The sequence below is a fragment of the Mesoplodon bidens genome (genome assembly GCF_964165515.1).
Source record: "Mesoplodon bidens genome assembly, chromosome: 12".
Taxonomy (NCBI): Eukaryota; Metazoa; Chordata; class Mammalia; order Artiodactyla; family Ziphiidae; genus Mesoplodon; species Mesoplodon bidens.
The window spans coordinates 80194567-80216986 of NC_138168.1; the positions used below are offsets into that span (position 1 = coordinate 80194567).

A 22420-nucleotide genomic window follows, 5' to 3' on the forward strand; every position below is an offset into this window, starting at 1 on the left:
ATACCTCCCATTGCCCTCAAGAAAACCTTTACCTTCTTAAAACAAACTTTCTCTTCTTTCTCTCCTTCTAAGATTTACTTGACCACCCATGTACAGTCAGTAGGCAGAGGAGACAACAGCTCAAAGGTAAGAGGTATTGCATCATGTCTGCCTCCCCGCCAATTTTTAAGTACATGTTTATACAATTATACAAGAATCCAACTGGAAGCTTTGTGCTTGTCTCTATTTTCCAAACTCTGTGATAAGTTCCTAGAGGGACCACATCTTCATTAACTCAGGTACCCAATAGCCTTATAAATATCCTGCAGCACTAATGTAAAAATCTGTGAAAGAGTCACTGTATTACCTGGTCCAGTGTTTCAATATTGTTTCCAATCTGTGAAGTTCCTTAGACACTTTGTTGGTGTCATTTAACCAGTGTTCTCCAAGTTGATTTAGCTGGCTTTCTAGATCTGAGCAGCTAACAGATATCAGAAGTCGTTTCCCATCATCTAGTACCTGATATAATTTGGGCTGGTATTCATTAAGGCTGGATTTCAAATGCTAAAATGATTGAAAATACTGGGTCAGAAGTTGAGATAATGCAAGTTTTCTCCCCTGAAGTTGGTAAGTTCTCCATAATGTTCCCATTACCTTTTAGTCAAATTTCAACTATTTGCACCCAAGTTTCATTAGAAGTTTCGAGACTTTTCATCTATATCTAAGAATATAACTTTAGGTGCACTTAAAACCGTCAAAGTATAAATATTTCAAGAATAGTGTGACACCAACACAAAGTACAAAATAATGCTTGGTGGAGGCTAAATTTTCAAAAAGAGCTCTCTCAAAAATAAGAAAAAAGAAGGTTTTTAGGGGCTTCCCTGGTGGCGCAGTGGTTGAGAGTCTGCCTGCCGATACAGGGGACACGGGTTCGTGCCCCGGTCCAGGAAGATCCCACATGCCGCGGATGCGGCTGGGCCCGTGAGCCATGGCCACTGAGCCTGCGCGTCCGGAGCCTGTGCTCCACAGCAGGAGAGGCCACAACAGTGAGAGGCCCGTGTACCGGAAAAAAAAAAAAAAAAAAAAAAAAAGGCTTTTTAGTGTTCTAGTAAAAAACAACAAACTGTAATTATTTCAGGATAGTGTGACTTCAGCATAACAAGCGGAAAACGCTTGGTGGAGGCTAAAGTTTCAAAAGGGGCTTTCATTAAAAAAAAAAAAAGACCTTTCTATGTTCTATTACGAAACAAATACTTAAAGTACTTAATAAAATATTTGATTGCAAGTTTGTTTAGATCCTGTTAAAACCATGGGAAAGCTTCCAAAGGAAATGTGGCAACTTTTTACACCAAGTTGTCATTTAGACACTGACCTGGTAGAGTGTTATCCGGTCGATAAGCCTGTCTTCGCTCTCCTCCACCAAACCCACACTCGGGATGCTGGTCTCCACCACCTCCAGCTGCCTGCTAAGCTCCCGCTGGTCCTCATCCAGGTGGGACCATGTCTAGAAACACAGCATCAGTCTGTGAGCTAAACATCCTCATTAAGGGAGAGTAGTCCTCTTCGTGTGCAAATATGCACCTGACAGTCTCTTTAAAGACATGTCGGAGATGCCTGCATTGGGGGTTTGCTTTGGGAAGCGAAAGATAGCTTTGAAGCAAGTCATCAGATGGTGACCTTGAAAAGCACTGTGAATGGGCTTTCACTTCTGCAACTAACTAGCTGTATGACCGGGGCAAGTTACTACGCTTCTCTGACCTCCCTCATTTTCAACATTAAAAAAAAATGGGGATAATAATATCATGTCCATTGTGAGGATTAAATAGAATAATGTATGCAGCACACCTGGAACACAGAAGGCAGCTGATATTCACAGTCTCATCCTTTACCGCAGTGATGATGAACGAATGACTTAATTGAAAGGGACGGGTGTGTTTACTTTCCAAAGTAAGTGAACTAAATACATTACATTTGTAAATTTAAAAAACCCACACAGACATTTAAGAAATATGAATATATAGTATAGACATTCTACTAAGGAGAAATCCCAGATCACTTATTCTAAAATTATAATTTTTAGGGAATTCCCTGGTGGACCAGTGGTTAGGACTCTGTGCTTCCACTGCAGGGGGCACAGGTTCAATCCCTGGTCGGGGAACTAAGATCCCACAAGCTGCACAGCACGGCCAAAAAAAAATAAAAGAAAATTATGATTTTTATTCTATTTAAAATCAGAACATCTTTTTTTAATCATGTGAAGTCTTTTTCAATAATGTATAGCAAAAGTCAGCAGTTTTTCAGTCTGACTATTGAGACCCCAAATATCGTCATGCCCAGTCTGAAACTGGTATTCATCTAGCTGAACTCACAGTAAGGCACCACAGCCTTTACCTAAATGTGGATAGGAAACACCAGGGGCACAGGCAACACATGATGCTGAGTCTGAGACACCTCCGAGGTTATAGGAGGCAAATCGCAGGAACGAAGGTGTCTTGCCTGAAGGATCTGCTGTGCAGTAGGGAGTGTGCTGTAGGGGAGGGGCGGCATCAGGGGCTCACCTCGAGAATGTACTCCAACTCCACACCCCTCTTGTGAGCCCCTTTGAGCACAGCCGAAGCCTGCGCCATCAGGTCTGTATGGAACTGAGTTTCCCGTAGGACTGCAAAGCTGATAACCTTCCTGAAGAGTGTTTCAGTCAAGATCATATGAGATTCCAGGCCCTGAAAGTACTCCTGCAATTTTTCAGATAGAAAGAGGTGAGCAACTCATTCATTTACTACCTTACAATAAAAATTGCTTCAAACCTGCAAGCTGATGGAACTTGGCTAATATATGAGTGACACTGGTCCTCCCCTGCTGGCCTCCACTTACTCAGGCACTCACCGCTTCCTGCAGAGACGGGAGTGGGGTGGGTTGGGATGGGGGTCCAGCCTCCTAACTGGCCGCTCCTGGCCCCCCACTCAAAGCACCTACACTGTGCTGTGCTGCAGATACCCTGTCCCCAAAACAGAGCCTTTCAGAAGCGAACAGCTGCTGAAACACTCATCCGCCCTCTCCACTCCTCATCTTGGTACCATCTGGGTGGACACTTGCTTCCTCCACCACAGATACTGGCCTCCTTTGTCCCTGGGACACATGAGCGCCCACTCCCCACCTTCAGTTTCTGCCTGCACTCTACTTCCTGCAACGTCCTCACTTGACACATTCACAATTTTTCTTCCTCCAGGGCTGGGCTTGAGTTCTACTCTTTTGTACTTAATACTCATGGCCAAGCACAGCTGGACACACACCAACTGGCATTAATATTTTTAAATTTCCCTCAGAACTTACCTACACACAGCAGAATTGCAGGCCTTGCACAACGCTACAAATGTGTTTTAAAATATTACTTTCTATACATAAAAATCCCCAGAAGATGGGGAGAAGGTTATCCCATTTCCTGTTCCCAGCACCACGGATGAAACTAAAGGACGAGGAATCATTAACATCAGCTAACACTGAGTGTGTACTACCTGCCAGATGCCCTATAAACGCTTCAGCAACTAACCCGTTGAATCCTCATAACAACCCCATAAGATAGGTAGTTTTATTTCCCATCTTACAGACTCTGCGCTACTCAGTCTAATGCAACATGCCCAAGGTCACACAGAGCTCTCCCTCAGAAAATGGTCTGGTCAGGAGAAGCTAGAACCATTATTTTCAACTGACAATTATTATATCATAGAATCTTAAAGCTGGAAGAGAACTTGGAAGTCATTTAGCCCAAGGTTCGCAGAAAGCTGATATTCCTATTACAACCCCGTCTCCCCCTGACAGCCTTGGATGGACTTCTCATGGCCAGGAGGGGGTCTGTTCAATAGCAGCCTACTCCTTTCAGAGTTCTTCATCTACTGAGCTTTATTTCTCTGTTATTTATACTCATTGATCCCAGTTTCCCCTCTGGAATAACTCAGGATGATATTTTATTGCTATGGTCAAAGATTTGAGAAAAACCAGCTGTGAACTTTAAAGCAATGTTTTCAAAGCCAAATGATAAGGCTTTAATAAATCACAAAGTTTTGGACAAAAACCTCTGGGAAAAATAGCAACAAGTACAATTCTCCACACTGCCCCCCTCCCCCCAAATCTACCTTTATAAGCCACCAAAGAGCTACGTGATGGTAGAATGTTAATCATCTGTAATCTTAGGGAATTTTTTAAGTTTCCTCATAAGAAATTTCCACTACCTGGGAGGTTGGGTCTCTGAACTGGCAAAACTGTTATTTTTGTAATATTACTAATAATGCAATTTGTATGTGTGTGTGCATTAAACAGGCATTCCTCCACTAAGGAGCAGTGTCTACCCTGAACCTGGTTACGGTACACACTGATGGAACACTCTCAGGGTTCCCAAGTTTGGTTATATAGTAAAAGCACTTGCCGTCCCCAGGAAGAAACTCCTGAGGCCCGCGGTAACCAGAGGAGCAGGGGCTTAAGGACCAGAAGAGCCAAGTGATGCATGTAACAGACATAAAGCCAGTCCAGAGCTGAGTGGGCAGCTCTGCATTCCCAGAGCAGAGTGGGGAGTTCTCGGCCAGGACAAGGGAAAGCAGAGAGAACACCTAGGACTAGATGAACATGTGGGCATGAGGGATGCAAAGGAAAAGGGCAGAGTTAAGAATGAAGCTGGGCTCCTTTGAAGAGAGTCCCTGGGTTTCCTGTCCACTGCAGTTTACGAAAGAGAAAGCCTGGCTGATACTGATCATTAAAATTACTGGTATGGTTGGTATTCTTTGTTCACTTACAAAATTATAGGAATATATACTCTCTAATTTTTCTGTGCTATTGAGTGCCAGTGGGCTTGAGTATACATTTGTTGACCATTTTAAAGAGTAACTTATATGAGTAGAAACTCATAAACGATTGATAATGTTAGGTTTTACTAAATATATGTCAGTGAGTGAGAATGTGCTTTCAAAACTACATTTTCTTTCTCTCTGATTTTTTTTTTTACCTTGTGTTTGTCAAGTAGTTGTTGGATTTCTTCTTTGGAAGACACGATAATTTTCTGGTCTCCTGCCATCTTCTCGCGTCCTGTCTCCAGCAGGTCAGCCAGATCTTGCAGGGCCCTTTCATACTGACCCTTCAGTGCAAGATTCTGGTTCAGACCGCCCCGCCGGGAGCCAATGGTCATCATCAGCTCATCGTACATGTCCTGAGAAACAGACAGATACTCATGCTCAATTCAAACCTACCTCTTCATGAGGTACGTTTAACACCTGTGCTCACAGGAGGTCAATAGTTTCCATGGGGTTAAAATGCTGAAAAATTGTTCTTGTGGCTGAGGGAAATGTCATAGAAAATGTAGTTTTAATTTTTATCATGCTCTCAGATTTTCTAATTTTAGAGTAACTGAATAGAGCATCCTCAACATTTGGTCTGCTAAGTAATAATCAGATTTGGGACTATTCCTTAAATAAAGAGCTACAGAAACAGAGGAGTTTAATGTGAGCAGAAAGACTTTAAAACTTAAAAAGGCAATGTTTTTGCCAAATGCGGTGGGGTAAATAAATAACTATTTAAGCTGGAAAGACATTTTAGCGGACGATGATACACCAAATACAAAATTTATTTGAGCCATATGGACCTGATTAATGTATCATATTAAGGTTTAGCAGGCCAAAATGCCTCAATCTGGAAAAGTTCAACTTTAATGCGTATTTACAGCTATGACGCTTGACTCTTACACCTGACATTTAAGGACTGTCGGAAAACTGTCTAAGAAGGACAGAGTCAGGGCCATGGGCTCATCACATGATGAAATGTTAGATAATGGAATGAGATAGTTGAAATAAAAATGTTCTTTTTAAAATAAGAGGTATTTTATTTTCTCAAAAGTAAGAACTTGTGACCCTGTATTGGACTCATACTATTAATCCCTCAATGGTTCTGTAATACGGCATGTGTGCAGAGAAAATCTGACACGTGCACATATTTTTTCTCAATATAAATTAACTGTGTTGCCTTTCAGATGCTACACTTTGCTGGTTTACTATCCCAGTATCTTCCTACCAACCTGAGATCAGATTCTTGCCTAAGTGCCAGATTTAGAAAAACACTAATCCAAAGTGTTAATTCTCTACTCCTGAAAGATGCCAGGAAGTCTGTTTGGATTTCAGCTACCTTTAATTTTTTGTTGCTGTTCTGGAATTGAAACAATGTCTCTTTTCCATTCAAACATGTATGAAATAGAAACTATAATTTTGAACTTGAGAAAATACACTTTCTAAAAGTATTAGCTTAAGTGTTTTTTCCTTAAAATTTTTTTGGGTGTAGTACAATACAGGGTAGATAGCCTTTTTTTAACTTTTCTAGGTAGGATTGCCAGTTATTAAATTTTCTACAGTAGAAAATAATATGCCACAACTAAACTATGCTATAATGCTTAGCCATTGGAATAATAATGTCAAAAAAATCCTCAAAGCATGAGAATACAAGAAAATACAAGAAAAGAGTTAAAAAATTTGACACAAGGGTCCTCCAACAAATGCACACAGACTGCCCTGCAGTATATCTCAAAATATGTCAATTTATTTTGTTGTACTAAATATGATAAAAGTTTCAGAAAATGTTCTAAGAGTTACTTCGAAGAAACATTGGGCCTAAATGACATGAATTTTATAGAGAAAGCCTGAAAAAATAGAGAAAATAACTTTTTCTTGACTTCCAGTTAGGATGTACCATTGAAGCTGAATGCCATTGGTAGAAAACTGTACCTGGAGTTTGGAGAGTTCTTGCACCCAAGGCTGCTCAATCTGCAGCTTGTCACCACGCCTTTTCAACTCAGTGATTCCCGCATCCAATTCCTTTAGACCGTCTTCAGCCTGCTGTATTGCCTATATAAGATTTATGACATTTTATTAAAACTCCCATGAACAATTTGCCATGCAAAGTATGATTATCGTGTCTCCTAATTTGTTCCTCTCTTCTCCACCTAAAACATTTTCCATGCAACATAAAAATGATGGTCCTCTATTAAACAGAAAAGTGAAGAAGGCCCTTTATTATACTACAGATCAGATATTTTAAAGGTAAGGAGGTTGGAGGAGCTTAGCATGGAGGGCTGGGAGAACAATGGCTTCCTTGAACAAATAAGGGAAATGGTGAATAGCACCCTGAAAAAGAAGCGTGATTTTAGGACGTCTTTAGAAAAAGGTATTTGCCTAAGATGTTCTAGGGGATCGTGTTCTGGTTTTCTGAAATGCAGTTTTGAGCATCTTTGACGAGAGGTGCAGTGAGGAAAGAGGAAACTACGCTACAGCATGGTCAGAGAGAGCGTACTCCATTGTGAAATGGGAGGGCAAGCAATCAAGTATGAAAGTGACAGCTAGCGCTGGGCCTTGTCTTCCCAGGGTGAGGTCTACAGAAGCAGGACAAGACATCAACCTGGCCTTCAAGGAGCTTCCAGTCTGCTTAGGAAGCCTGAGTAAACAGAAGAAAAGGAAACAAGGCTGAATACAGTTATGTACTAAGCTTGCTGCAGCTCATCCCTGTTAGAGGACTTTGGAGCAGGGAGATACCAGTGAATCTTGGAGCAGTCGAGGAAAGCTTCTGGAAGAAAAGCAACCTCAGCTGCCCTTGAAGGATGAAAAGAACATGGACTCCAAATGGCAGATGAAACACATGTGTCTTATTTTCTCTTTCCTGAGTCCCCACTACAACCACTGCCAATATTCTGTTTGCTTGTTTTCTGGTGTGTTTTTCCTTCATAAATCTACAAGGGCAAGGAAACAGGAAAGAGGGGAATACCAACAAAATTTTGCAAGCTGAAAATCAGAAGGATACATGGGAATTGACTTAGGAAATCTGAGAAAGCTGAATCCTAAGCTAGCAGGGTTGCTTTATCACCAAATTAAAGCAACAGGAACCTCTGGAACCCTGGGCAACATGGGGCGGTTGCTAAATAAGGAGGGTTGGTGGAAAGCTGCTTAAAGAGCACTTGGATTCCCAGACCCCCCTCCTCATTCCACACTGGCTCTTCCCTTCCTTGGTGAAAGACTGAAAGTTCATTTTCTGGAGAAGGTAAAACAGATGTCTCTGGACTGAGGGGCACCAGGCACAGTTGTGGGCTTGAGTCCTTGACTGAAAACAAGGGGATAAAGTGACAACACCCACTGAATGCTGGATATGGAGCCCCTACATCTCCTAGAGTGCTGAAGCCTTGTTTCTACTCTCCAGACAGAAGGGGGTGGGCGGGAGAATATGAAAAGACCAACAGAAAATACCTAAAAAATTTGACACAAGGGTTCTCCAATAGCCCACACAGATCATCCTTCAATAAATCTCAAAATTGTCAAGCCTCATCCATTCATGAAGTTCCCATTCAGTCTCTCATGCTAAATGTGAATAGACAACAAAGCATTTCCATATATCTGAGAAAAGCCTCTAACATGAAAGACAGAGACCAAAATAAGCAAACAAATTAAAAGCAACCTGGAGGGAAATAGACTATACAGGAAAAACCAACAAATAAAAAACTCCCCCAAAGTCCCCTCAAAACGCTTTCAACCCCAAAATCACTAATATACCAGAGAGATTATAAAAGACAATGCATCTATTTTAAAAAGAACAGGATACTACCAAAAATGGATCATTTGGAGAACCAAAAAGAGCTCTGAGAAGATTAAATGCATGAGAGTAGAAATGCAGAAGTCAATAGAAAAGTTTAGAGTTGAAACTGAGGAAGTCTCCAGAAAGCAGAGCAAAAAGACAAAGAGAGAAATGTCCCTTGATAAGAAAGTTAGAGGATTGGACCAGAACATCCAACATCTGCCTAAAAGGAGTTTCAGAAAGGGAGACAGATAAAATAGAGGGATGAAAAATATTTAAATAACTCTTAGAAAATGTTCCAGAATAGAAAGATGAGAGCTGCCAGATCAAAAGAGCCCATTGAGCCCCCAGCCCAGTGGATGAAACAGACTATCCCCAAGCATGTCATTGTGAAATTTCAGAAGACTGAGACCTTTGGGAATTAGAACAATTTTCAATTCCTCAAGCCAACACTGGAAGCTAGAAAACAATGGAGGAAAAGCCTCAAAACTCTATAAAGAACTGACCAAGAATTCTAAAAAGAGCCAAGCTATCAGTATGAGTAGTATGTGAGCATATGACTAGAACATTTTCAGACATGCAAAATATTGAAAAATATATGTAGCATGCATCCTTTCTTAGTAAGGATGTGCACTAAGAAAGCAAGGAAGCAATACAGTAAAGAGAAAGACTTGAAACTCAGGAAAGAGAAGACCCAGCAGAAGGGAGAAGTGAAGGAAATTCTCAGAATGGTAGTAAAGGGAGATTGAAGAAGACAGCTGTGCAACAGGCTTATGGGGCAACAGGTCTGTTCTAGGTCAGAATGACACGACTCAAAAGATGAATATATCCCCATGCTTCTGCTACTGTTACCTCTTTAACCCAAGGAGGGTAGGGATGGAATTAGCACTTTTTTAGTTGCTTTCCATTTATTCAGTGAAATAATGAGTAATTTATTTTTATCTCTGGAATTTACATTGGTTGTATTGGTCAATAGTCAGTAGAAGTGTTACTTGTGATCATACATATCCTAAATTTCACATTAGAAATTAAAGGCAAAGCACTCTTATGGCTGCTCAAATTCTGTTTGGGATTGGGTACATTATAAGCCCCCCAAAAATAATAATAATAAAAAAGGGTCCTTTCAAGTAGAAGTTATGACACGGACGAATGATTTTCAATTTGGGAAGAATGAGGGATCTCTGTTAAAAAACCGATGAAATTAGGGTGCAGAAAGATACATGTTCACATATAATTTTGCGAACTGTTTTAGATGGTCAGAGAGGGAGAGAGATCTAGATATCTCGTCCTATAGGGAAGTATTTGAGGTGGTCTGTATTTCAGGTGATTCCCTATGGCCTCTACCCACAGAACCATTAGAGGTCTACTGAAACTAGGGTATGCAATTCTATTAAAGCACACATTTTCATAATTACTTAGTTTATGAAATGGGATGTTCTGTGTAACATCCTTCCCGTTTCCTCCCTCCTCCTGAGCTGTCATGTCAAGCACCAGATGCAGGAGTGGTCACTGACACTTATCCTCACCCCCACACATCCCTAGTGACTTTCCACTGCCAGGGGTCTCCAAGGTGAGTATAAGTACCCAAAAGTGTATAAGATGATCGATGAGAATGAAACACTATGTCTTTCCTTTATATACAACCACATGCATTTTTAATTTTCAGTTGTGTGTATGCTTTATAACACAGTGCCTGCTTATAATTTATAAATAAGTAAATACACATATATTTGTGGTGTGTGCTTATTGTTTTAACCAATGAAGTGCGCAAGCAATAAAGTTGACCGCTCATTTGTAGAACAAAGTCCAAATTCTCTGACATTCAATAGGCTCTATAAGTTGCTTCCAATTTTCTCTTTGAACCCTACTTCCCCTCAATCACCTTTGTTCATTGTTAAGTTCAGCCAAACAGGATTATTTGCTTTTCTCCCCAAGTGCCCTGAATGGTCTAACGTTTAGGCCTTTGTTCTTGCTGTCCTCTTTACTAGAACACCTTTCTTCCCAGTCTCTGTGTGCCCAAACTTCTAAGTCCAGCTCGAATTTCCCTTTACAAAATTTTCCCCTAATCCTACCGCTGCTGAAGGTAATCTCCCAGCTTCTAAACATCCATAGTGCTGTATGTGTAATGCTACCAGGACGGTCTGACTCCCCGTCAAGTGTCATTGAGGTTCATATCTAATCTCATTGTTAGGTGGCAAACACCTTCAGGTCAGCATCTGTCACTAACACCTTTTCCTCTCTCACATTTCCTGGCTACACACAGAAGTAAGTGACAGAGTCAATGTAATCTGATGTAAACCTGGTACTTAAAAACAAAATAGATGACAAACAAAAATGCTACAGTAAGCCATTAATATTCCAAAGGATATTTGGAATTTCATAGTGAATCAGATCTACTCATTGCACTTGCTCTTATGGAAAAAGGCAGCTGTAAATACCTCTATTTGCTCTGCCACAGGCTGTTCAAACACATTTGCCAGTTTCTGCAGAATGATGTACTTGTGGTCAGCCAGCGATGTAAACAGCACCTTCAGATCATTCTAAGGAGGAAAGCAACAGGAAGGCTTAACATGTGTAACAGGAAATTCAAAATAGTTGTAAATATAACACACATTCTTAGAAATAATATACTGGGGTAGGAAGTTAATAGTTTCCAGAAGAAACAATATTATCTTATGGGAAAATAAAAGGAACTGGTAACAATTTATACAAGTGCTAAAAAATTTACACAAGTGCTAAAATTTATTATACAAAGCATTTCCAACACAACAGAGATGGAGACGAAGTACACAAATAAAAAGCAATATTGGTCACCCGAATGTTCTTGTTATTTCTGTAATAAATGAGCACATTTAAATATTGCAGCAGAAATATTACACTAAGGACTTCTAGCTAGTAAAACCACCTGTAGGTGGTGTTGTGTTTGGGGGAAAAGTATTATTCTTAAGAATAATTATGATCCTTTTTTTCCTCTCTCCTCTCCTTCCCTCTCTCCCTCACTTCCTTCTTTCTCTTATTTTCAAAGAATTTGCACACGCTTATAAAAAGCCATCCAGAAGTTTAGAAGATCAACATTATTCACAGTGACCAAAGACATATGAAAAGACAACACAAAAAGATCTTAGCTAAGCCTATTCATAAACATTACTCATTTAAACATCCAAATATACTTATATTGAGTTAACTTTGTACAGAAAGGAGATAACTATCAGAATTTTGATATTCAATTCTAAAAGGAATAATGAACTAGAACAGAACTTGAATTATAACATTTTTAATTTTTCTCCTGAAATATCAACAAGTAAGCTCTATTTCTTATTAGTTAGAAACTTCTATGATGGGCTGGTTGCTCATCATAGGCTGAAGTCTGACTTATCACATTCTCTTCAGCGGACGCTGATCGCATGTGTGTATGGTACCAAGATGCAAAAGTTCTGACTGTCTCATAGGTAGAAGGATAATCACACCAAAGAAGAAAAAAAGTCTTTAAGGATATATGGCAGCATTATAACACAAAATACAAGGCTAAAGCAAAAAAGTAGGTGTATTATGCAGTTTAAAAAGAAGAAATAGAACTGAACATGAGATTTAGAGAAAAGCATATGATCCTAAGAGGCAATAACTGTCGCTAACCAAAACCCAAACCAATCTGCAAGCCTAGCTGCAGACTACATGAGAAATTATAAGAACAGCACTGGGAAAACGATGCCAGAAACAAGGGTTCTGCTTATGAGTTATGATAATGCTTGTGTCATTCAGCTGTGTTCAGTGTAAGGCCACGTGGGCCATTAGAACCATGATACATTTATCTGTTTATATGCATAAGAAAAGATGTTCTCATTCGTTTGAACAGATTCAAAAGAAATAAAGTCCTTATTACCTACATATATTTAGAAAAACATTAGTTCCGTTCATCTAAACGAGTAGATAAGTATAAATAACATGGGTTAGAAATGAAGAGGGTATATGTATTTGCTGTATATCATCTTTACATTTTTAATAGCACATTTTCTATATTAATCATATTCTACTCCAGGTAATAGAGAACAGAGTTCACATTTCTAGAAGCTGCACTAATTACTAGAAGAGACTAGCCAAGAAGAAAGTAAAGAAGAGAATATGACTGATTTAAAAATTACTAAATAAAAGACTTTAAGACATGCTTATAACCATATGGATGTTGATATTTTCTTAAGAATGAAAATCCAAAGGCTTTAACCATTTCTTAATACCACACTTGTGATACAGCAGGGTATTTAAGGTATCTATATACTACACACATAACAGACATTACAATTTTTTTCTTACAGTTACTGGAATTACTTGTAGGGCATAAAGAGGTGGGCTTCTAGCTGTTTGAGAAACAGAAAGTTTCAAGTTTTAAAATCATTTGCGTTGCCTTGCTCATTCAATAAGAAATTCTTTCATTTTTTACTTTTTAAATAAAATATTCAACTATAAAAATGTCTAGGAAATTTGTTTGGGTTTAAGTCTATGAATAAAAGTTTTAAAAATACAGAATAGGTGATAATTAACTTGCGATTCAGTGTAGATAACATACTTCTACATAACATCTACCCATTTTCCAGATTGTCTGTTGGGTATAGGATAACGTTAGCATCTGGCAAAAGCTAATACTCAAAAGTTAACTGGGGGTTTCCCAGGTGGCGCAATGGTTGAGAGTCTGCCTGCCGATGCAGGGGACACGGGTTCGTGCCCCGGTCCGGGAAGATCCCACATGCCGCGGAGCGGCTAGGCCTGTAAGCCATGGCCACTGAGCCTGCGCGTCCGGAGCCTGTGCTCCGCAACGGGAGAGGCCACAACAGTGAGAGGCCCGCATACCACACACACACAAAAAAAGTTAACTGGAAAATGAAGGCTACCATTCCAATAAGCACCGAGCACTGAGAGTATACCAGATGCTCAGTGCAAAGTAAAATAAAATGGTTTGTGGCTTGACTTTTAATTATATTAACATTGGAACTCCTTCACTCAATTAAATTGGAGCACAGACATTTTGAAATGTCAGTTTTTGTTTGTGAGCTGGCCACCAGCAAGTAGAAACTTGTTGGCAGAAGAAAAATAGAGAACATGATTGAAAGAGCATTTCAAGATTACTTGTTCTTCTCTTGATCCTCTACCCAAAATAAGTTCCAGAGTATTCATGCTTAGTTCAGTTTTTACTGTGACTGGCTATGATTACCGATAACAATTTAAAAGTACCAAAGACACTAGCACAGAGAACGCAATTTGAAAAAGGGAAACACGCCTCCTAGTGACACACCCATTTGCACTTCTAACCCACCTCATTCATGGCCAATTGACTGGAATGCTATTAAAACTCAGTGTGTTATTTTATGCCAGAGGAATTTTAGAGTAATGAAACAAGTTTCCATAAGTTGCACAACAGTTTAGCTGATTTTAGACATACTATGTACAGATGTACATGCAATCAGGTCTTGCATGCAAGACAAAATACCCAAATAATCAACCCCAGGTTTTCTAACTGAAAGGGAAATGCTCTTTCCTCTCTGTGTACTACACAGCATAACAGATACAAATGCAAATATCCAATGCAGGTCATTTTTCTAAGCCACAGACTTGCGACTATTCACCTGAGTATTTTAATTCTACCCGATATCCTTGCCTAGCCAGTGGTACTGCTAGCGACCCAGTCTTGCCCCTTGGCCCGTGGCACTGCTCCCACCTGTCTTTTCTGTCAGCCAATGCCCCCCACATGCTCACGTCAGAGTCCCTGGAGTTCCTCAGCAGTGCCCCTTTCTCTTGTTGCCCAGATGCAAACAGATGCTCCCTTATTGATTCTGCCTTCCAAATATACCTTGAATAGGTCTACTTTTCTCCAACTCCCCCGCCATCATTCTAACAATATAAAATATACAAACATTCTTTGGGTCAAATCCTGGCTCTAGTTCTTGATGGTTAAATAACCTTGGAAAAATAATTTAACTTTTCCATTGGTTTTAGATCCTATATCTATTACCATAAGTACTACTATTAATTGCAGCAACAGTAACAAAATTTGCTGAGTGCCTACTACGTTTCAGACACTGTTTAAAGTATTTTACACATTTTAACTCATTTTATCCTCACAAAACCTTAAAAGGTAGTTACTGTGGGCATGATTTAATAGTTGAGGATACTTAGGTCAGAGAAGCAGCTAAGGTTATGCAGCAATAGGTGATAAAAATCATAATATTATTATGTCAATAATACATGTGAAGATTTCTTGTGAATAGAGCAATGATACACAAATGTTTGTGATAATTTTAGTTTATAGTTTTAAGAATGTAAACTACTGGAAGGCAATGATAATTTGTCCCTCTAGATGAATATCTAGAAAATTCCACATTTCCTGGCTAGTGGTACGTTTATTTGACACTTTACAGTATTTTCTTGGAATTCAAAATTTTACATCAACCCCTTGGCCCTAATTACATGTATTACATGAATCTATTTTATAAATCTTCTGTGTTCACTACAAATAAAATTCAATTAGAATGTAAGTATTCCCAAAGGGTGCTATTTATTACTTCCTGCATGTTTCTTTGGTCTTATGTTTTAAACTCCAGTTTTATCAACTGGAAATTATCATTATAATATGCCATATATATGAACTTCACTGGTTGAATTTAAAGTTCTATTCAGCCCTAAGTTTGGTTGGCTGATTTTCTCAACCTTCCACTTCTAGGAGCATAAAACTTTGTTTTCTATTCCTTGAGTTCAACCCCCTTGTTTTTCTGTAATGTTCTTGCTCTTTGTACCTTTGAAAAAAAAGGTAGGTCTATATCATACCTTGATAAGATCCTGTTTATTGTTGAAGGTAGCTGGAAGATGGTGAAACATCTCTTGATAATGTCTTACCTGGAAATTTAGTATTTGCTGAAGTCTTTCCTTCATCTGATGACATCGCTGATTTACTACTGAGTCTAGCAAAGATAACCTGCCCACAAGACAACCCAAAGTGTCTTCAATAACATCTCGGTTATCACCATTCTCTGGAAAGGCTTGGGAAAACAAGTTCTTGTTCTTATCCATTTCTTCAGACATTTCCTTAATATCTTTGGCAAGAGTCTGGGGTTGATAAGAAAGTGCATTTCAATGTTTAGATCTATGAATTTATATACAAATAGAGTCATTTCCTCATAGGAAGTCCACTATGTCTCTCATACTGCTCAGTGATAATTACATCTAAGGCAAGTTGGACCACTTCATACACTTCTATAAATATTAGGCAAGTTACTGTTATTTTCTCAGAAACTTTACATCATTTTCTAATATTAATATATAATATTTGGTGAAAAGATGAGTTTTCTAAAGTGCCATTTAGAAATTCATAATTATTATTTTTAGCCTGTGTTTCATATGTGGAAGGAAGCTTTGCAATATACAACAGGGTTCCTACAGAGAACTCAGTTTTTTCCACCTCCTACATACACAAGACAAAGAATAAAAATACAAAACATAAATATCTTTGACAGCTTTTAATATTTAGGCAATTCTTTTCTGCATTATGCTGCTTGGAAATACACCTCATTTGTCCCTTATTAGAACTGTTTTATGCTTGACCTTCTTTATATGTAATGTTAATTATCCAATGTCAGCATTTCAAGTGCCGTGTAATGTCATACACTCACAGACACGGGCTGCCAACCTTACCTCTTGGTTAAAGAGGCAAGTTTCTGCCTCTGCTGGTAAAAGTGCTGTGGCAGCAAATAAACGTTCCTCCACATCATCCAGCCAAGTAGAGGTAGCCGAGACCCCATTGTATAACTTCTGTTCCAAGTCAGCGTTCTGCCTCTTTGTCCCTCCACTCTGAGAAAAAAAGTAAGGAACAAAGGATTAATTACAGTGTTTTGAGGAATCAAAGAAAAATACCAGGATGAGATGCTGGGGTCCAGTGGCTCTGCCTTTCCGGGCTAATCACTAGCGCTGGGTCTCAACAGTTCACGCCCAGGGGTGGAGCAACCCCCTGGGATCCCAGATCCACAAGCAGACCAAGTGCACCGCCCTACCTGGGCTGAAACCTCCTCGAAGGCCTGGTTCAATCCATCCAGCAAAGACGTCACTGCGGATTTATCCTGGGCCTGTCTGTCCCCTTTGTACAGTGGCATGCCAGATAGGAGCCGATTTGGCCTGCTGTAAAGCTGCAGGCAGACAGGAGAGCTTATTTAGGACCAGTTGTACTCTATCCAGGTGTTCTCATTTAGAAATGAACACTGAAGCAAATGCTGGAAAAACTGTGTTTATGGAAACCTCTGCTGGAGAAAAACAACCTTACAACACACCATCCATGTCCACTAAACATGATAACCAGATTCAGCAATGGCAATGTTTCCCTGATGGACCAAGAAAAAAAAAAGAGAGAGAAGAAAAGAGTAGAAAAAAATGCCTGAATTCTCATCACAGACTTCCTCTCAACTTAATCTTGGTTTTAGCACAACCCATGATGAAATAATTCAGCCGAAATACCAGAACTAGACTGATCCCTTTGCTTTCATGATTCCTTTACTTCCCCCCTAAACTCTTTTAGGCAAACACAGTGTCTCCCCAGTAAGGACCATGATATGGCCTAGCACTCAAACATTTTAATGATGTTTCTGATCAAACTCAGTGTCCTGTAATTTTTTTTTTTTTTTTTTTTTTTTTTTGTGGTACGCAGGCCTCTCACTGTTGTGGCCTCTCACGTTGTGGAGCACAGGCTCTGGAGGCGCAGGCTCAGCGGCCATGGTTCACGGGCCTAGCCACTTCACAGCATGTGGGATCTTCCCGGACCGGAGCACGAACCCATATCCCCTGAGTCGGCAGGCAGACTCTCAACCACTGCGCCACCAGGGAAGCCCCTGTAATTTTTTAGAACACCTCATCTTGTCCTTACTTTTCAGGCTGATTAACTCATTATCCTCTAAACATGCCAGGCTCATTCCCCACTGTGGCTGGACTGTTCACCACCCAGCATCTCTTTATAATCCACTGCCTTAAATTCCACACCTCTTCTAGCCACTTTCCTTTTTTTTTTTTTTTTACTTTTGTTTCCTTTTTAATTCCTGCTAATGAAGCCTCCCCAGCTGCTTAATTTTTCAGAAATGTCTCAAGTATTTCCTTAGTTGGGTTACAGGTTCCTAGGAGCAGAAGCCATATCTCATCCTGAGGCCAGGTGTTCTGCAGAGATGCTAAATACAGTGGAAGTGAACAAAGAAACATTGCTCCGAAAGATGGATGCCTTTTGACCTAATGAACTTGAGGCAAAAGTGCCCATTTTTGCACTTGAGATTAGTTTAGTATAACATCCAGTGTACAAAATTGTCAGTAAGGTAACATGTAAAAGGAGGGACTTCGGAGTTAAACGGACCTGCATCCCCATCCCAGTTCGGCCTCGTCTTAGTCACAAGACCCTGAGAAATTATCTAATCTCTCCAAGCCTTAGCTGGCTGATCTACGAAGAGAGGTAATGTCAACCTCAGCACAGCACTGTTATGTTAACACCTAGAACACAAAATATGTTCCTAATAGATCATGCCCCTTCTTTTTGGAAACTCATAGCCGGACTACTTCTTCCTGTACTTTTCTCTCACCTCTTCACACCAAAGAGAAGAAAGTGCTGACAGGGCCCTGAGAGAAAAAGCAGCTCTCCAAGATGAGAGTAGGTATGGAGGAGACGTCCAGGTCAACAATGCTGGATGGGTGACTCATGTAAGTGTTTAAGTTGAATGGACAAGAGGCAGAATCAGGGGTCGGGCATTTCACGAATGAAGAATAGTAAGTAGGGCTTCCCTGGTGGCACAGTGGTTGAGAGTCCGCCCGCCGATGCAGGGGACACGGGTTCGTGCCCCGGTCTGGGAAGATTCCACATGTCGCGGAGCGGCTGGGCCCGTGAGCCATGGCCGCTGAGCCTGTGCGTCTGGAGCCTGTGCTCCACAATGGGAGAGGCCACAGCAGTGCGAGGCCCCCGTACCGCAAAAAAAAAAAAAAAAAAAAAGAATAGTAAGTAAGCATGGAATGTGACTAGAAATATCCCAGATTTATCTGACTTAGGATAGTCAGAAAAGGCTGCAGTCCACCATTTAGGACTGTAAATATCACTTATAGACCAAGGAATGGGGAAATCCTATAACATGAAGAGTGCTGTTCTGAAGTCCAGGAGATCTACATCAGAAATCAAGAACTCAAGCCATGAGTCTGAGGAATGTTTGATCAGGGGTGTGAAGAAGGATTCATTCAAACACAGGTAGGAGGTCCATGCAAAAGGTATAAGGGCCCTGTGTGCCAGGGTGGAGTATGATTTCGAGACAACTGCCTCTGGAAAGGGAGGGCTTTCTATTCTCCAGGGCCAGAGCTGGTGATGTTCCTGTGGACACTGGCAAAGAAGGCCCCAGCCAGGGAGTGAGAAAGTGTGAATGCCCCAAGATGCTGCAAAAGGAGACAGAGATGAATGGCTCTGCACGACTTACACACGGCTCTCAGCAGATGGGGGACCTTTAGACACCCCCCTTTCAGGTGATCCTGGCAAGGTGTACCTGCCCTACAGTGCCCGCTTTGTCAGCTCCTGCCTTTCCCTCCTCAGATGCTCTGTAATTATTGATACCCTTTCTCTTCCGGGGTCAGCCTCTCCCAGCTCCCAAGCTAGTCCGGAGCACAGCAGTGAAAACAGCAGCTTCCCCAGATCCACAGTGAAGGTCTTAGAACTTGCTCTGATGATACCACCGTGGTGGGACGGCCAGAGCAGGGCTGACCCAGGACCTGGGATAGGCTTCTATCTCCAGCATCCTGCCAGGCCACAGCTGTGGTGAGCATCACAGGCTTCCCTGACTAGCTCTTAAGGGGTGAATCTCTCTGACTCTCTGTTGTTCTCAGGCTTCTGCTTAGGGTGAACTCATAGCTATTATCTATCTGGAACCTTCGGTTGCTATATTTAATTCCAGTGGATTTGGCTTGCTTGTTGGAACCAAGTCCAACATCACGAGTACCCACCCATCTTGGGAACCAGCCTACAGGTGGGCCAGTGACCACTGTAACTGACCCCTGAATCCCCCTCCCTTTAGCTCCACTGAGGTCCCAGTGTGTTTCCCAGTAAGATCTTCTGAAATGATTAAATACCAGAAGTAGCAATAGAAAATAAGATAACTTGATAACTTACTGACAAATTTGTAGCTTTTTTTTTTTTTTTGGCCTGGATGTGTATATCCTTAGTTTGCATCCTTAATTTTCAAAGTTGTGGGAAAAAAGGGGGGGCCCATTTGAAATTTAATGGTTTATGCTAATGAGTCATCAGATATTAATCTTCTCTGAGGAAAACAGTATCTAGAAGTCAAATAAATTTCCACATATATATATATCATTATAAAGGGATATGTGAAACAGGCTTGTTAAGAAGAGTGTAGGATGAGTAATTTTTTATGTCTTATTTTGGAATTGATAATGAAATATAGGTTGCTGCACAGTTATATTCATTCCCATAGCATCAGCTGTACATCTGCTATATTAGTTAATATGTAAAAGCAAAATGTTCGATACCACTTGCTCTTGTTCCTGTTGCAGAACATTCTGAAGCAGTTTCTGCTTGGTACTAAATTCTTGTTGTAGGCTTTCCCATTTCATTCTCATCTGGTCTTCAGCAGGTGATTTCTGCCCTTCCATCCCCAACTCCTGGGATAACACATCAGGTTTTTCGCTATTAGAAGAATAAATAATCTAAGTTTACAATGTGTGTAGAAAGGCAATAAGTTCTAGGTAATTTATTATGTGTACTAGATCTGGTTTCTAAAATTGGAACCAGATTATTTCAGTCATTAGCTTATACTTTAAAGATATAAATTAAAATAGAAAACTTGAGACTAATAGTAAAGCAAGTATATTCTTACTCATATAATTGAACCATGAGCACAATAATTAAAAAATACACTGAAAATATCTCAGCATTAAAGATAAAAATAATCATAACTTTTAGAACCAGAAAGTAGACGATAAGACTTGTATCCTTTGACAAATAGCCCACAAACTAATTCAAAAGCCCTAAAAATGCTGCCTAGTCTATTGAGAGTTTTCACCCTGAGTTCAAGGAAAATACTACAGAACAGGTTTCAGGACATGCAATAGGAGTACAGAATGCGGAAGAGTCATCCTTAAAGAGAGGCATAAGGTAGCATCTGAGACTATGGCTCTGGGGTGAGACAGATCTGGGTTCCCTGTTCCAGCACGTTAGATTTGTGACTTTGAGTAAGTCACTTCACTTCTCAGAGCCTCAATTTCCTCATCTTTATCTTTTTAATTTTTTATCCTTTTGGCTGTGCCATGCGGCATGTGGGATCTTAGTTCACCGACCAGGGATCAAATCCCCACCCCCTGCATTGGAAGCGCGGAGTCTTAACCACTGGACCGCCAGGGAAGTCCAATTTTCTCATCTTTAAAATGAAGACAGTACCTATCTTGCAGAAGTATGAGAACTAAATTTAGAGAAGATGTGCATAATGCCTATGACCCTATCTGGTCAAAAACAGCCACTCAATCACTGGGGCCTAATGATAATGGTAATGGCAATGATAAGAGTCTGGAGGACCCAAGTTCCAATAGGTCCTAGTTTGTCAGGGGTTTTGAAGTCCTAACTAGAACCATGTCAGCCGAAAGACATACTAGATAGCCATTACTATTATTTTGATGGAAACTTTTGCACAAGTGAAGAAAAAAAATAGCCAGTTCATTGGCAGAATAATACTATATACTACCCCAAAGCCAATTATTTTCAGAATAAGTATTGAATAGAATAGTTTCTTTAGGTAGGTCTGTTGAAGTAAACCTTAAAAAATTATCTATAAGGCTATGATGCCAGACTTCTACTTCTAGGATATAAGAGAATCTTTCTCACCTGCACACTTAAAGACATGTAAGAGGTTAAGTTCAACAATGCTAGTAATAGCAAAAAAACAAAAATTTAAAAAAATGGCAACAATATAAAGGCCCATCAATAAGAAAATGGGTAAGTTGTTATTGTTACAAGTTAAAATACTGTTAAGCAGTTAAAATGAAAAAACTAGATCTATATGTATCAACATGGATTGATCTAAAAAGGTAATGCTGAGTGAAAAAATATCAAAATAAAATTGATACCTCTAATTCTGTTTGTTATATTAGTCTCTGGATTTTTCTGACTTTTTTTTCCCCCCGTTTGGCCTCATCCACGGCTTGTGGGATCTTAGTTCCCTGACCAGGGATCAAACCTGGGCCCTCGGCAGTGAGAGTACAGAGTCCTAACCACTGGACTGCCAAGGAATTCCCTAAGAATTTTTCTGCTTTTTAAAAAGCATTTTAAATAAAAAACAAGTTTTAAAATTCTTCTGAAATTAAATTTCTTTATTGTGCTGTTTTTTTGGGGTGGTGGACTGCAGTGCATCACCTTTAATTCATTTATATTTGCATAACAATTTAGTATAAAACCTGGGGATATTTGGGAATTCCCTGGCGGTCCAGTGGTTAGGACTCCGCTTTCAGTGCAAAGGGCTTGGGTGCAATCCCTGGTCAGGGAACTAAGATCTCGCAAGCCGTGTGGCCAAAAAAGGAAAAAAAAAAAAAAAAAAAAAACCTCCTGGGGATATTTAATATGTATATATTCTTATGTTTAAGCATTGACACATATATAATGCCACCAGCAAATTAGTCTTAAATAAGAACACAACTTTTCATTTCCCATAGAAAATATTCTTCTTTTCCTTTGATATTTATATCAATTAATTTCCAGTTGAGTTTCCTTAGTGATCTTGGAAGGACTCCTCCATCAATTCTCCCGTACGTCACATAGTACTTATTCTTTATTTATTAAATTTATAGCCATGAAGCAAAC

General features: G+C 40.0%; 1 protein-coding gene across 18 annotated transcripts in view; it reads right to left on the reverse strand.

Annotated features, from left to right (window-relative positions):
- SYNE1 (spectrin repeat containing nuclear envelope protein 1) overlaps nucleotides 1–22420 on the reverse strand; it is a 466561-nt gene that overhangs the window by 116658 nt on the left and 327483 nt on the right. For 17 of the 18 annotated variants that reach the window (XM_081251412.1, XM_081251411.1, XM_081251427.1 and 14 more), the window contains 10 exons: nucleotides 20101–20257; nucleotides 16602–16733; nucleotides 16246–16401; nucleotides 15451–15660; nucleotides 11007–11108; nucleotides 6735–6854; nucleotides 4973–5173; nucleotides 2538–2711; nucleotides 1352–1483; nucleotides 347–543 (listed from right to left, as the gene is read on the reverse strand). In XM_081251412.1, coding sequence (XP_081107538.1) covers nucleotides 347–543; nucleotides 1352–1483; nucleotides 2538–2711; nucleotides 4973–5173; nucleotides 6735–6854; nucleotides 11007–11108; nucleotides 15451–15660; nucleotides 16246–16401; nucleotides 16602–16733; nucleotides 20101–20257 — 1581 coding nt within the window. The remainder of the gene's footprint in view (nucleotides 1–346; nucleotides 544–1351; nucleotides 1484–2537; nucleotides 2712–4972; nucleotides 5174–6734; nucleotides 6855–11006; nucleotides 11109–15450; nucleotides 15661–16245; nucleotides 16402–16601; nucleotides 16734–20100; nucleotides 20258–22420) is intronic. The other variant, XM_081251419.1, reaches the window with a different exon arrangement.